The 16,499-nt window shown below is 34.9% G+C and overlaps 1 protein-coding gene across 7 annotated transcripts in view; it reads left to right on the top strand.

The window, feature by feature from the left end:
- The first annotated feature begins 689 nt into the window (after positions 1-689).
- The window catches only part of slc4a10b (solute carrier family 4 member 10b), a 149,361-nt gene continuing 133,551 nt past the window's right edge, over positions 690-16,499 (top strand). For all 7 annotated transcript variants that reach the window (XR_015499921.1, XR_015499919.1, XR_015499920.1 and 4 more), the window contains exon 1: positions 690-914. Coding sequence is in view for 2 of the 7 variants with exons in the window: in XM_087268457.1 (XP_087124583.1) it covers positions 867-914 (48 nt within the window). In the remaining 5 variants the exon portion in view is untranslated. The remainder of the gene's footprint in view (positions 915-16,499) is intronic.

The following is a 16,499-nucleotide window of genomic DNA, read 5'->3' as shown; positions in this document are numbered from 1 at the left end:
AGCCCATTACATTACAAACCACAGGAGAGGGCAAATTCTTCAGCAGGATAGCGCTCCTTCTCATACTTCAGCCTCCACATTAAAGCTCCTGAAAGCAAAGAAGGTCAAGGTGCTTCAGGGTTGGCCAGCCCAGTCACCAGACATGAACATTATTGAGCATGTCTGGGGTAAGATGAAGGAGGAGGCATTAAAAATGAATCCAAAGGAGCTTAATGAACTCTGGGAGTCCTGCAAGAACGCTTTCTTTGCCATTCCAGATGACTTTATTAATCAGTGATTTGAGTCAGTGCAGAGATGTATGGATGCAGTCCTCCAAGCTCATGATGGAGTCAGACACAATATTCATGCATTTTCTGCTGCAGCATGACTTTATATTCTATACTGGACATTATTTCTGTTCAGTGACAAGACTTTTGTTTAAGCAAAGTCAGACTTTTCTGTCCTAATTAAATAATTAAAAATCAAGCCATGATCATATTTTATTTTGCCAAAATAAACGTAATCCCGAGGGTTCCAGACATTAGATATTCTATCATTTAAACATATATAAAATTAGATTTTCTGCAAACCTGATAAAAAATCAACCATGAAGTTTCAACCGTTCGACTGTTGATTCAATGCTAATTTAATGTAGGCCTGCTATCTGGGGAAGCACTAGCCTATATAACATATAATGCCCCCTCCCATGTGGAGCTGCGTCATATACAGCAGCGGCTCCATGCGCCCTTACGAGTGTGCAGCAGAGAAATAATAATATCACCGCACTAAATATGTGAGCAGACCACCATCTGCGGTTACGCACACGCATTACGCATTATTACACGCGCTGCCGTACGCGCACTCGCTCTGTTCCACAGGTGCAGAAGATGGACGCGAAGGACCAAAGCGCGCAGATGGAGCCTCTGCTGCCCGCGGTAAGACGCCTTTAATCGGCCACATCTGTCCGCTTATTGATCGTATGTTCTGGGCGAATGCACGTGTTGAGAGACCGTGAATGTTTCGCGCGTCTGCGGCTTGAAGGCGGCACGCATGTCACGGCTGCATTTCTGCTGCATTGCATGTTGCGGATGGAGGTTTTTATTTATTTATTTAGTATTAACGCACGACAGTCTGTTCGCTACAGGTTTATCGCAGTAGGTTTTCATTAAAAAACGTCTCATGCGCCAAACATCATGTATTGATGAAGGTGCCGACGAGATAATCATTTATTACACATTTAAGCGGCTTGAACACAAAACAATTAAGTTGTCCCAAACAAAAACGTAGGAATTGTGTTGTTTCAGCTTATTTTAAATAATTAGTCTGAACAAGCAGCAATTTTTTTTGTTTTTTTTTGTGTGTGTAATATGATTGTTTTATTGTCATATTTGTTTTTAATAGTACCTGCACTGTAAAAAAAATGAGAAAAAGTCATGACAACAAATATATTTTTAAGTTATTTTAACTTATTTTAAGGTTTTAACAGAATTGTTTTAGTTATGTAAAGTTTAACTTAATATTTTTAGTATTTTATGCTTGAATTATTGTAATATTTCTTTTTTCAATTGTCCTTTCACTGAAAAAATGATGACAAAATGTCATATGTAAATAAATAGTAACATGTAAACATATAAAGTAGCACAAAGACATATATAACTAATAAGTTAATCAGGTTTCAACAAGATTGTTTTAGTTATATGAGGGTTAACTTAATATTTTTAGTCAGTTTTAGTCAAAATCTAAACTATTTAATACATTGTAGAATGTTAATATACCGCCATTTAAGTTGTATTTTAAGTTGTATTTACGGAACTGTGTGCAACCCAACTTTTTTTTTTTTTTAAACACTGCAGTAATTTCTCCTTTTTCACAGATGTTTTCTTGTATATTCACTCATCGTGATGCAAATGTAAACAGATTAAACATAAAACAACAAAGTCGTCCCCCCAAAAATGTAGGAATTATGTTGTTTCAGCTCATTGTAATTTTTTTGAGTGTGTATTATACTTTTATTATTGTGATGTTTATTTTTTAAACAGTACTTTGAAAAATGATGACAAAAAGTCACGACAGCATATGTTTTATGGTACTTTTAACTTCTTTTAACAAGTTAACCAGGATTAAACAACATTATTTTAGCTATGTAAGGTTTAACTTAATATTTTTAGTTAGTTTCAGTCAAAGTAAGTTGAGATGGCAAGAATTTCACTTAATTCAACTACAATATTTACTACAGTAAGTGTAGATTGTTAATATACTTCCATTTTATGTTGTATTTTATGCTTGTATTATTGTAATATTTCTTTTTTTTAATAGTATTTACACTGTAAAAATGATGACAAATGTCATATGTAAATAAATAGATACATATAAACATATAAAGTAGCACAAAGACATATATAACTAATAAGTTAATCAGGTTTCAACAAGATTGTTTTAGTTATATGAGGGTTAACTTAATATTTTTAGTCAGTTTTAGTCAAAATCTAAACTATTTAATACAGTGTAGAATGTTAATATACCGCCATTTAAGTTGTATTTTATGCTTGTATAATTGTGATATCTATTTTTTTAATAAAAATGATGGCAAAAAGTCTTATGTAAACATATAGTAACATGTAAACTGATAAAGTAATATAAAAACATATATAACTAATAAGTTAAGTTGACTAGAAAATTTAAATAACATAAATGAAATAAAAACATCAATGGGTTTTGATGAAGATGCTGATGAGAAAGCTGTAAAAGTGATTGCTTACTTAATCATGTTGGGACAACTTGAAGAAACTGTGCAACTCAACTTTTTTTAAACACTGCAGTAATTTCTCCTTTTTCACAGATGTTTTCTTGTATGTTCACTCATCGTGATGCAAATGTAAACAGATTAAACATAAAACAACAAAATCGTCCCCCCAAATTATGTTGTTTCAGCTCATTGTAATTTTTTTTGAGTGTGTATTATACTTTTATTATTGTGATGTTTATTTTTTAAAACAGTACTTTGAAAAATGATGACAAAAAGTCACGACAGCATATGTTTTATGTTACTTTTAACTTCTTTTAACAAGTTAACCAGGATTAAACAACATTATTTTAGCTATGTAAGGTTTAACTTAATATTTTTAGTTAGTTTAGGTAACTAAAGTAAAAGTTACTTAAAAGTCAAAGTAAGTTGAGATGACAAGAAAATTTCACTTAATTCAACTACAATATTTACTACAGTAAGTGTAGAATGTTAATATACTTCCATTTTATGTTGTATTTTATGCTTGTATTATTGTAATATTTCTTTTTTTTAATAGTATTTACACTGTAAAAATGATGACAAATGTCATATGTAAATAAATAGATACATGTAAACATATAAAGTAGCACAAAAACATATATAACTAATAAGTTAATCAGGTTTCAACAAGATTGTTTTAGTTATATGAGGGTTAACTTAATATTTTTAGTCATAGTTTGAGTCAAAGTAAGTTCATATGGCTAGAAAATGTAATTTGATTCAATTAAACAATTTAAGGCAGTACGATATTGACAGTGTAAAATGCTAATAGGGGTATTATATTGTGTAGTTTATTACAGTAACTTTGTTACAGGAATAATGTAGTATTACGGTTATGAGCATTTGATTGTAATCTGTTTGCTAAAGGTTTATCGTAGTAGGTTTTCATAAAAGAAACATCTTATATAATACAGGTAAAACATCAATGGGTTTTGATGAAGATGCTGATGCGAAAGATGTAAAAATCTTAGCTAACTTAATCGATTTTTGTTGTGACAACATTTTACACTTTCTTTTTAATACAATTTCTACTTTTTACAGATTTTTCCTTGTATTCACCTCATTCTTCGCAAGCGCTGCCATTTGAATCTTTTTGGCTCGAGACTTCCGGTCTCATTCACTTCTATTCATTTTTAGACTTTAAAAACTGCTCGTTTCGCTGTTTGACGTTGCAAACTGATATTTTCTTATTATATTATTCTACTTGGTCTGTGTAGTCATGCAAACATTTTTTTGTAGAGCAAGTAGTTTGACCGCTTTCTGCCGTTTTTTATTCCTAGTCATTTCTCCCATAGGCGACTGAATCGGAAGTTCTAAAACAATCGCGAAAACATTCGCACTTCCGCATTTTAGAATAAGGTCAATAAGTTCACTCATCGTGATACTAATATAAATAGATAAAACATAAAACAACGAAGTTATCCCCCCAAAAATGTAGGAATTATGTTGTTTCATCTTACAGTAATTTTTCGAATGTGTAATATACTTATATTATTGTGATATTTATTTTTTAAACAATACTTATACTTTAAATGAAACAAAATTATTTTAGCTATGTAAGGTTTAACTTAATATTTTTAATTAGTTTAAGTCAAAGTAAGTTGAGATGACAAGAAAATTTAACTTAATTTAACTACAATATTGACTACTTAATATTCATTTTAGTTGCATTATATTGTGTAGTCACTTTATTACAGTAACTTTAATTGTTACAGGAATAATGCGGTATTACCGTAACGAGCTTTTGATTGTAATCTGTTTGCCACAGGTTTATCGTAGTAGGTATCGTGGTAGGTATAATATTTCCTTTTAATTTAATTTAATTACAATTTATTTTTTACATTTTTAAAGTAAAAAAATGGCAATTATTAAAGTGACATAATTTACCAGAACATCTTTTGATATTAGAATAATGTTCTTTTGCAGTAGATTATGGTTTAATCCAGGATCTAATGATTTCCTCATATAGCAGGTTTGACAGCTGTCAGCACAGGATGAGAGTCACTGTGACTGTAGATTATCTGTGACCCCGGGTCAATAGGTTAAAAGATGATTCATCACATGATTTATAGTGTTTTAATCACCAGATGTTTTAAGTCTCATATAAAACCAGTGGATTACAGGAACTTTAAAGCCCAAGAAACAACTTTGCTAAAAAGATATTAAGAAGATGCTGTTTTTTGTGCGCTGACTTGAGGTGAAATTAATACGATTGTTAGTTGTTAGTAGTATTTTGTGTATTTTGCATTAATTTACGGTTGTGAATTGCATTATGGGATGTTTATCTCTGCTCTGTTGAATTTTGATGTTGAAAATTTAACTCTACAGTTTGACAAAGGTAATAATTTGAATTAATATAATGTGCATTTATAATGAAATAAGTAAATTAAACAGAATTTCCATTAAATTAACAGAAAATGTGCTGGCATTTGTGCAGGTATTTGTAGCATAATATACAACACCAACCCAGACTTTAAACTATTAAAAATGTTGATAAAAGTCATTTTTTTTTTTTAACTTTTCAAGGTTAAAAGTTGTTGGATGAAATGTCAAGGTCCCATAATGCAATTCGAAAGCATAAATAAATGAGGGAAAATGACAAAATTAATCACAAAATATGGAAAATGGCAAATTTTGGGATATTTTTTACAGTGTACTATTGTTGGAGCTGATATTTGGTGTTAAGAATTTGATTTTAACCAATGACAACGGAATGGGTCAATCGTCTGACCAATCAGAGCAGAGCTTTCAGAAAGGCGGGGTTTTGAGAGCAGTTCCTTTAATCAAATGACTCGTTTGACTTGGCCAAAATCTGCGCAGAATGGATCACCGGTGATCACCGCAAGATGCATGCCGGTTATAAATGTGTCCGCCTTGCCTTCGCCTCGCTCTGATGTCACGCTGACGTGCGCCAAAAAACTCTCGCGATCGCGAGGCGGATACCTCGGATAGAGCAGTCGGCCGCAGTTGTTCTCAAAAGACTGCGTTACCAAAAGCATGATGGGAAACGACTGGCTGACGACACAGCTTAATGCTGATTGGATGAGACTGACACATTACACTTTATTATCTCGTTTTACTAAGGTTTATACCTGGATTTGTTGAATACCTTTTTTTTTTTGTATTTTCGTTGATAATTAAAAAAAAGTCATAAAGAGCATTACATATGGTTATTTATTTAGATTTACACACAAACAAAAACAAAACACATCTTTGTAAAACATAACGTGACCTATGTAATATAACTAAATGTTACTAATAAATCATTAGGACTTGTGTGCTGTATTTTATTTCTCTCTCAGTTTTAAGTCCTGTTTGTTGTCATTTTCACTTTTTGTATGTTTGTGTGAATTTTGTATAGTAATTTTTATGCAGCATTATTCAATGAAAGTCCATCCAATATATACACATATTCAGACATACAAAGGTAATCAGACTGTTTTGTCATTATGCCTCATCTTTGTGTGGTTTCATATGAGAAGTGAAAAGGGTGTAGTAAACAAGACACACACACATATGTAAGTATATATATATATATATATATATATATATATATATATATATATATATATATATATATATATATATATGTATATATGTGTATATATATATATATATATATATATATATATATATATATATATATATATATATATATATATATATATATATATATATATGTATGTATGTATGTATGTATGTATGTGAAGTCAAAAGTAATGTTTAATAGACCAAGAATATTTTCACAGTTTTTCCTACAGTCTAATAGTTTTTATTCTGGAGAAAGTCTTGGGCTGTTTATTTTAGTCTGGCTGGAGTAATATCAGTTTATATAAACCTAATAAGCATGTCAATATAATTAACCCCCTAAGAATTTATTTGTCAAACAAACATTTGTCATGACCCGTCACTCAAAAGCATCTTGCTATGGCTACTTCATTTATAATGTATAGCCAAATTAGGTTTCTTGAAAGCTTTCTTGCTGTATAAGCTGTTTATTTTGTTATTCTTTTAACGTTTGTTGAATATACAGAATTACATTTTAAATACACCCTTTTAGTTAATGAGCTGTTCATCTTCTGTAATTCTGAACCATTTTTTTTTTGTAAAAACTGTGATATTTCTATTGCATCCACTCCCATATTAAAAGTACTATAGTAATGTATACTGTAGTGCTTTTGAACCATGTTATAAAATAGCCTATTTAAATTGGATAGTTGCTCTGGTATCACAACAACTATAAACACAACCCAATACTGAAAAAGCATGCTCAAAATGCAATAATATTTACTATAAATCACCATAGCATTTTTTCATGAGGTCATTCGTCTGCGATAAAAAACGCGAACGAGATCTCCGCCACTGGTGACGTTTCCAGGTGGCTAAACAGCGAGATTCAGCAGGTGTCCGACTTCTGATGTAATTTTTGAGCCCTCCTCTTATTGCGCACGCCTGCTCTCGTTTACAATGCAGCCAAGGCGAGGCGCACCTCAAACGAGCCTATCATTTGAGACACTGAGAAAAAAAAAACATTGATGCTACAATGAATTTTTGGAGAAATTAAATATTTTTGACCTTGGATGTAAGTAAACAAAACTACATTAAAAAAAAAAAAAAAACAAGACATTTGGGTCATCTTTTTTTTTTGCAACTTGAGGACTTTGATTTGTTTTATGCTACACTGCAAAAAAGCATGCTTTGAGTTTTGTCGTGTTTCTAAGTCCAAATATCAAAAATATTCTTAAATCAAGAAACATTTTCCAGACAAGCAAAACATATTGTTTTGTTTTAAGAAAAATAGAAGATTTTTGGACAATGGAGTACCTAAAATAATTGTGTTTTTCATTTTGAAGCAAAATAATCTTGTTTTTCAGTGTGAAGGTATTTTACTTACCCTGTACTGAAAACAACGGCTTTTTGGTGTGATCAAATGTAATAAATTTACTGTCATAAATTTTAAATTGTGATCAAATGTAATAAATTTACTGTCATAAATTTTAAATTGTGATCAAATGTAATAAATTTACTGTCATAAATTTTAAAATGTGATATTAAATCTTGAGGATAACTAGATTTTCCTGAGCAAATGTTTAAAATTTACAGATTTTCTTCATGTTATAATTGAACTGAAATAGTTTAATATAAGTAGCAGGCCTGGATTGGCTAATCGGGTGCACCGTCAGAATTCCCAGTGAGCCGGTACGTTTTTTGGCCGTGAGGGCTGGTGTCCCTAGCTGCTTGCACTCTCAGCAGTTGCACTTTTTTCCATTTATTTATTTGACCATAGCCACACTATTTTTATTCATTATTTTGCCGCAGCCTCGCTCTTTTTATTTATTTTCTCTCAGCCCCGTGAGCAAAATGTTGCATCATTCCACCCCAAACAGCGGCAACTTAATGAATATTAATTAATATTAATGAATATTACACCTGCTCAATGAAAATCAGATGATTGACTACATTAATAAATCTGACATAACTTGATCAGAAATCTAAATAGGGGAGAAAAAGAGTAAACATCAGCAGCAGATAACAGTGCAATACTTATTTTTTATCCCGAACACATCATCTTAACTGTGCCATCTTTGTCTAGTGGTTAGCATGTTGCGTTACAATGCCGCCGATCCGAGTTCAAATCTCACTAGGATAATTAATTTTTTTATTTTTTCATTTTTAGTGTTAAGACATATAATACTGTTTGGGTTACTTATGTAAGGGTACATTTTTTGTGTGTGTGTGTGTGTGTGTGTGTGTGTGTGTGTGTGTGTGTGTGTGTGTGTGTGTGTGTGTGTGTGTGTGTGTGTGTGTGTGTGTGTGTGTGTGTGTGTGTGTGTGTGTGTGTGTGTGTGTGTGTGTGTGTGTGTGTGTGTGTGTGTGACGACCGTTACAAAGGACTGGATATCTATAAAGAATTAACGTTCTGATATTTATGAAAAACATTTGAAGTTCTAAAGCAGCTGTGTCCTTGAAAAATATGTGTTAGTGTCATTAGAAACTGAAATGGAAATTACGTTATTTTAATATAGTCAGACGTCGACTGAGGTGGGCCGGTTTTTAAACTCCAGAGCTAAAAAGGAGTCCCACTCTGGCCCTGATAAGTAACAATTTACCTGTTATATTCAAAGGTTTTCTAATCATTGCAAATAAACCTACTAAACTTAAGCACATTTTAATCTGAAGTATTGCCTTAGCCGGCATCCGTTTATCATAAATTGATAATACAAAGCAAGTGAAGAAAAAACATATCAACAAAACTTGATTATCAAAGTGCTCTTGAGATCAAACATTGTTTTTTGTGAAGCTTATTCATAAACTAATTTGGAGAGGATCACGTGCTTATGATTTATCACGGCCGGTCTCGCATTTGCTAATCACTATCTTCCAATCATACGAGCCCTAAGCTACTACAAATAGCCACAGTTTTCAGTTCACTTTATCTTGGTTTGGAAGAAACCCCCCTCCTCCCCTATTCTCCTCCTTTACCTCTGATTGGGCGGCACGGCGGCCCAGTGGTTAGCACTGTGAGCCCCACAGCAAGAACACTGCCAGCCCTGGTTCCACAGGACCGGTGGGTGTTTCTGTGGGGAGTTTGTATGTTCTTCCCGTGTCCGCGTGGGTTTTTCCCAGGTTCTCAGGTTTCCTCCCACCATCCAAAGACATTCAACATGCATAACAATCAAGCTTTTGTCTAACCCCTTGTGTTCCCTTAGCTACCGCAGCAGGGGAGTTCTGAGATCCACCGAGCTCGGGCTCCCCTCTCGCTCTGCCAACGGGAGGAAGCCCCGGGCTCGAGGAGCCCTTGAGCTCGGGGCTCTCTCCCGGGACAGCATGCCAATCAAGCTTTTATAAATCATCAGCTAAGTGTGAACTCTTGAAATATCCATTAATATGAGCCCCACTGTAGCTAAATCTAAAACAGCTCATTTTTCCTGTTGTCAGTCTGGATAAAGGGCTTCATGTCGTATATTACTAATCAAATTAAGTTTTGACATATTTACAGTAGGAAATTTGCAGAATATATTCACCATGATCTTTACCTGCTGATTCGAATGTTATCACTTGATTGAATGGGTGTCATCAATGGGTATCAGCTGATAAGTAGTGGCCTTCTGTGCCTACTTGTAGGCTTGGCAGGCTGTTATTACCCATGCACATGGTTAACCAGCTATAGCTTTTACAAGAATTATTTATGTTATGTATTAAATATGCCATTAATTGTATTTTATTAACATCTACCCCAACCCTAAACCCAACAATCACAGCAATGTAAAGATAGATCTGGATCTGAAGCCTTAGCATGCCTGATTAACCATGTGGATGGATGATAAAAGCCTTCTGAGCCTACCAGTAATACTGGCCCATATCTAGAGCACTTATATGCCTATTCAATCGAGTGACTACATTCGAAGTGGGTGTCTTTACTGAATATCCCAATGATTTTTTTTTTCACTGAGATCGCTGCATCTTAGATGTAAATGGGACATATAGGCGCACAGTTAAATGTAGAGCATCACAACATTATTCCTCTGCAGTTTCTGGGTCAATAAATCCTGCAAGCTTCATATTTACAGGCCAGATGTTGGTCATGAAGCTGGGCTGTGACTCATGCTTGCTGGATCTGGTTTCATCAAGTGTCCAGCATTTTTCACTCGTCCAGCTACTGTAGACTATTTTTGTTGGATGTGATGAATGACATGCAGTGAAGGAGGCCTGGTTGTGGTTTATTTCTGAAAGCGGTTATAGAGATTGAGGACACATTTATGAAGGTGTATTTGAGCAAATGTGACATTGTTTAGCAATGGGTTTAAATAACATCATTCAAGTGTGACTTAAAAAAAGTGAGGAATGCATTTAAAGCATATCCCTGTATATGCATTCTTTGGGCTATTAATATTAATTAATCACCCATAAAGGAAAATTCTGTCATCTGCGCAGCCTTCCCTTGTCCGAAACCAACACTCAAAAATAGTTTTGCTGTTTGTTCAAAAACTACTTATTACAAATGAGCTGAGACAACACAGTTTCTTACAAATTTTTTGTTTTAGGTTCAATCCAGTTAGATTTGTTAAGGTTACTTAATCTATTTGTGTTGGGACATCAGGAAGAAATTGTGTGAAACCCTGTAGTTTTTTTTTTTCTTTTTTCTCCTATTGATCCATACTCACTGGCCACTTTATTAGGTACACCTTACTGGTATCAGGTTGCAACCCCTTTGTCTTCAGAACTGCCTCAATCCTTTGTGACATAAATTCAACAAGCTACTGGAAATAGTCCTAAGACAGCATGCAGTTGCTGCAGATTTGTCGGCTGTCAGCTAGTGTCCCCTTTACTTTTACTGGGGCATTAGGACTCACACAGACCACAGGTTGAGCGCCCTCTGCTGGCCTCACTAACACCACTTCCAACAGCAACCTAGTGTTCCTTAGTGGTCTCCCATCCAGGTACTGACCAGGCTCAGCCCTGCTTAGCTTCAGTGAGTAACCGGTCTTGGGCTGCAGGGTGATATGGCTGTGACATACAATATCAACATCACATGATCCTAAGTCTATGCTGTGCAAAAGTCTGAGGCCATACGTATTGTCATCCAAAAAAAGATTTGAAGTCGATTATTATTTTGCCCCCTAATATTATGTAAAACAACCTCATAGACTTTTACTAAATGGATCTGGCTTTGGTGGCACATAGTAGTTGGTACTGTCACCTCACAGGAAGAAGGTTGCTGGTTCGAATCCCGGCTGGGCATTTCTGTGTGGAGTTTGCATGTTCTCCCCGTGTTGGCGCGGGTTTCCTCCACATGCTCTGGTCCAAACACATGCGCTATAGGTGTATTGAATGAACTAATAGTGTAAGAATGTGTGTGTGTGTGTGAATGAGTGTGTATGGATGTTTCCCAGTATTGGGTTGCTGTGCTGGAATAGTTGGCAGTTCAATGTTCCAGGGTCACGATTTCCCAGGCTTGACAGAATAAGCATTACATTATATATTGCCAACAATTTGGAGCAAGATTTAATGCAAACCTTTAAGATTTTAGACGGAGAGATGGAAAACAAGCAACACTGGATCCAAAGTCCGTTCATACCAAACCGGGTGACCCTTTTATTTTTGTTTTGCTGCTTTTTCTGAGCTGCCACAGAAACTCCAGTATATGTTTGGTCAAGCAAACAAGTGTAATCTCTTCAGAAGGACTCTTTTCATTATTCATCGGTGTTGGGAGGAAAGCAGCTTTTGAGTGACCCTTAAACAGTTTGTGGTTTAAAGCACTTTAGCACTTGTTTAATAAGGATTATCTGTGGTATCGGTGGTTTGTGGGAGGTGGTGCCACCTTATTTTCAACACGTGTGAATTATGGGTCAGTGACGCCGTTCTGGATTTCAGGATTGATTTATTTGTTCAAAACTGTATTTAAAAACATGAGCTAATTGCTAAAACCTCCTAAATAGTCTCATTCTGAAAACGTAGCCCTATATGCATTTCTGGAGATTGTGAATTATGTAGCCAGAAGCAGTGGCGCGGCTAGGACATCCTGGGAATTTTTTACAACAGAGTCAAAACTGCTGAGCAGTATAGAGTCCCCATTAATATACTGGGGCATTAGGACCCACACAGACCGCAGGTTGAGCACCCTCTGCTGGCCTCACTAACACCACTTCCAGCTGCAACCTAGCTTTCCCATGTGGTCTCCCATCCAGGTACTGACCAGGCACAGCCTTGCTTAGCTTCAGTGGCCGACCATGTGAGAGTTGCAGAGAGCTAGCTGCCAGAATCTAGATGTATTTTTGATTTAATTAAATCTAATTTAATAATAAAATAAAAACTGTCAAGTTGCAAACGTTTAGATTTGAAATGAGACCAATCTCTGAATGAGACTGAATCTCTAAATTATTATTATTTTATTATTATTTATTCCAAACATTATCATTTTATAATATATTGTGGATCATCTGATTCAGTGGGTTGTTCACTGGAGACTCACTCTGAACAGTTCATTTGAATCAGTGAGTTGGTTACTGGTGACTCACTCTGAACAGTTCATTTGAATCAGTGAGTTGTTTACATTGTATATTATACGAAACACTTGGTTTGCTTCAACCTAAGTTCCGCAGACAGTATCATAGGTATTTGTTTCTTTTTAAATGTGTTTAATTTACCTTCTTATTTAAAGCAGTTTTTTGTTCCATGTACATCATCATATTCGCTTCGTCATGTGCAACTGAATTATTTTTTGGTTCCCAGCATTTCTACAGAAAGTGGCCGTAGGTCCTTTCGATACAAAGCCCCTTTCGACTGGAACAATCTCCCTTCCTTTTTTAGATCAATTAAATCACTTCATCTTTTTAGGGCTAATTTATTTTCTCTTCCAGAAACAACTTGCGAATGTTTTTAAATTTGGCTCCAAATTAAATAAATGTTTATTATTTATTTGCATATCAAATTGTTTGTACTTTTGGTTATATGTTGTTGCTTATTTAGGGTTAGGATTATGGGAAGTGTTTCAGGTGGAGTGTGCTGCTTGTTTGATTGTTTGTTTGTTTGTCTTGTCAAGTGTATGTACATTATGATGTGTTGTACTCTGTTTGATTTGTGAACTTTTAGGGACCCCCTCGAAAATGAAATGATTCATCTCAAGGGGCTATCCCATTCAATAAATTCTATTCTATTCTATTCTATTCTATTCTATTCTATTCTATTCTATTCTATTCTACTGGAGACTCACTCTGAACAGTTTTTTTTGAATCAGTGAGTTGTTTACTGGAGACTCACTCTGAACAGTTTTTTTTGAATCAGTGAGTTGTTTACTGGAGACTCACTCTGAACAGTTAATTTGAATCAGTGAGTTGGTTACTGGTGACTCACTCTGAACAGTTCATTTGAATCAGTGAGTTGTTTATGGAAGACTAACCTTGAATGGATTATTTGAATCGGTGAGTTGTTTATTGAAGAGTAACTCTGAACGAATCTATGAATGAGTGAGTTTTTTTTACTGGAAAGTAACTATAAATGGATCATTTGAAACAGTGTGGCTGTTTCTCAATTCCAAGAACGCAGAGAACGGACTTGCGTTCTTGTGGAAACTGCTCTTGCCAGGTGTCCTCGGAAGAACAAGCTCAGGAGACCACGAGAACAGAGAACGCGTCCTGTGAGGAATGAGATGCTGCGTTCTTCCTGATGGTTTTTAATTTTAAATAATTTAAACATTACAGCATTCATACATCAACTTAATGTTTTTTCCCTTCTCAATATATATACTATGCATTAAGACTTTACAAATATACGTTGCACAATATAAATAAAACAGATTTTATAACGAATTTCAGCAAACAAACACCCTTATTGTGTTTATTCCATTATTAAGATGTCTATGGTGATGTTTATATTCAACATCTCATTTAGGGAAACTCCTGAGGTAAATAAGTTAAATCTCTGAACTTTAATAATAAATCTAAATAAAATGCTGCGCTTCCCACCTCCAGTCGCAATGACTTCTGGGACTTCTAGAGCAAGTTCGGTGCTCAAGTCTGCATCGGTGCGTCCTCGATATCAAGAACACATCTGGCAAGTTTCATGCGTCCTCCGTTCTTGCGGTCTTGAGTACTGGAACTGAACTTTGGCAACTGATGATGACGTTACACGAGAACACGAGGAGGCAAGACCGCTGAAGAATGCATAATGAGAAACAGCATGTGTTTTGATTGGAAACTCACTCTGAATGGATCATTCGAATCAGTGAGTTGTTTATTGAAGAATAACAATGAATGGATCATTTAAATCAGTGTGTTGTTTATTGGAAACTAACTCTTAATAGATCTTTTGAATCAGTGAGTTGTTTTTCTAGAGATTCATTCTGAACAGACCGTAAGAATCAGTGAGTTGCTTACTGGAAACTCACCCTGAATAGATCATCTAAATCATTGGGTTGTTTACTGGAGACTCATTCTGAATGAAGCATCTGTGAGTTGTGTAGTATAGGCTCAGTCTAAAAGGATCATTTGAATCAGTGAGTTGTTTTCCTTGAGACTCAATCTGAACATAATTTGAATCAATGAGTTGTTTACTTAAGAATCACTCAGAACAGACCATCTGAATCAGTGAGCTGCTTTTTTGAACCTCACTCTTAATAGATCATTTGAATTAATGAGTGACATTCTTGAACCTCACTCCTAATAAATCATTGGAATCAGTAAGTTGTTTAATGGAGACTCATTCTGAACGAATCATCTGAATCAGTGAGTTGTTTTACCTGAGACCCACTTTGAACAGATCATTTGAATCAGTGAGTTGTTTTACTTGAGACTCACTCTGAACAGATCATTTGAATCAGTGAGTTGTTTAACTTGAGACTCACTCTGAACAGATCATTTGAATCAATAAGTTGTTTACTTAAGAATGACTCAGAACAGACCATCTGAATCAGTGAGTTGCTCTTTTGAACCTCACTCTTAATAGATCATTTGAATCAGTAAGTTGTTTACTGGAGACTCATTCTGAGCAAATCATCTGAATCAGTAAGTTGTTTAGCGAAGGCTCAATATAAATGGATCATTTGAATCAGTGAGTTGTTTTACTTGAGACTCACTCTGAACAGATCATTTGAATCAGTGAGTTGCTTTCTTGAGATTCACTCTGAATTAGTCATTTGAATCAGTAAGTTGTTTACTGGAGACTCATTCTGAACGAATCCCCTGAATCAATGAGTTGTTTAGTGAAGGCTCAATATGAATAGATCATTTGAATCAGTGAGTTGTTTTACTTGAGACTCACCCTGAACAGATCATTTGAATCCATGAGTTGTTTACTTAAGAATTACTCTAAACAGAGCATCTGAATCAGTGTGTTGCTTTCTTGAGCCTCACTCTTAAAAGATCATTTGAATCAGTGAGTTGTTTACTGGAGACTCATTCTGAACGAATCATTCATAATCAGTGAGTTGTTTAGTGAAGGCTCAATCTGAATGGATCATTTAAATCAGTGAGTTGTTTTCCTTGAGACTCACTCTTAACAGACCATTTGAATCAATGAGTTTTTTTCTTAAGAATCACTCAGAACAAACCATCTAAATCAGTGAGCTGCTTTTTTGAGTCTCACTCTTAATAGATCATTTGAATCAGTGAGTTGCTTTCTTGAGCCTCACTCTTAGATCATTTGAATCAATGAGTTGTTTTCTGGAGACTCATTCTGAACGAATCACCTGAATCGGTGAGTTGTTTAGTGAAGGATCAATATGAATGGATCATTTCAATCAGTGAGTTGTTTTACTTGAGACTCACTCTGAACAGATCATTTGAATCAGTGAGTTGCTTTCTTGAGACTCACTCTGAACAGATCATTTGAATCGGTGAGTTGTTTTCTGGAGACTCATTCTGAATAAATCATCTGAATCAGTGAGTTGAGCCTCACTCTTAATAAATCATTTGAATCAGTGAGTTGTTTACTGGAGACTCATTCTGAACGAGTCATCTGAATCAGTGAGTTGTTAAGTGAAGGCTCAATATGAATGGATCATTTAAGTCAGTGAGTTGTTTTACTTGAGACTCGCTCTGAACAGATCATTTGAATCAGTGAGTTGTTTACTTAAGAATCACTCTGCATAGACCATCTGAATCAGTGAGTTGCTTTCTTGAGACTCACTCTGAACAGATCATTTGAATCGGTGAGTTGTTTTCTGGAGACTCATTCTGAATAAATCATCTGAATCAGTGAGTTGAGCCTCACTCTTAATAAATCATTTGAATCAGTG

Source organism: Danio rerio, chromosome 9 (assembly GCF_052040795.2).
Source record: "Danio rerio strain M-AB ecotype USA chromosome 9, GRCz13ab, whole genome shotgun sequence".
Lineage (NCBI taxonomy): Eukaryota > Metazoa > Chordata > Actinopteri > Cypriniformes > Danionidae > Danio > Danio rerio.
Note: the sequence above shows the minus strand (reverse complement) of the source record. Positions and strands in the feature narration are given on the sequence as shown.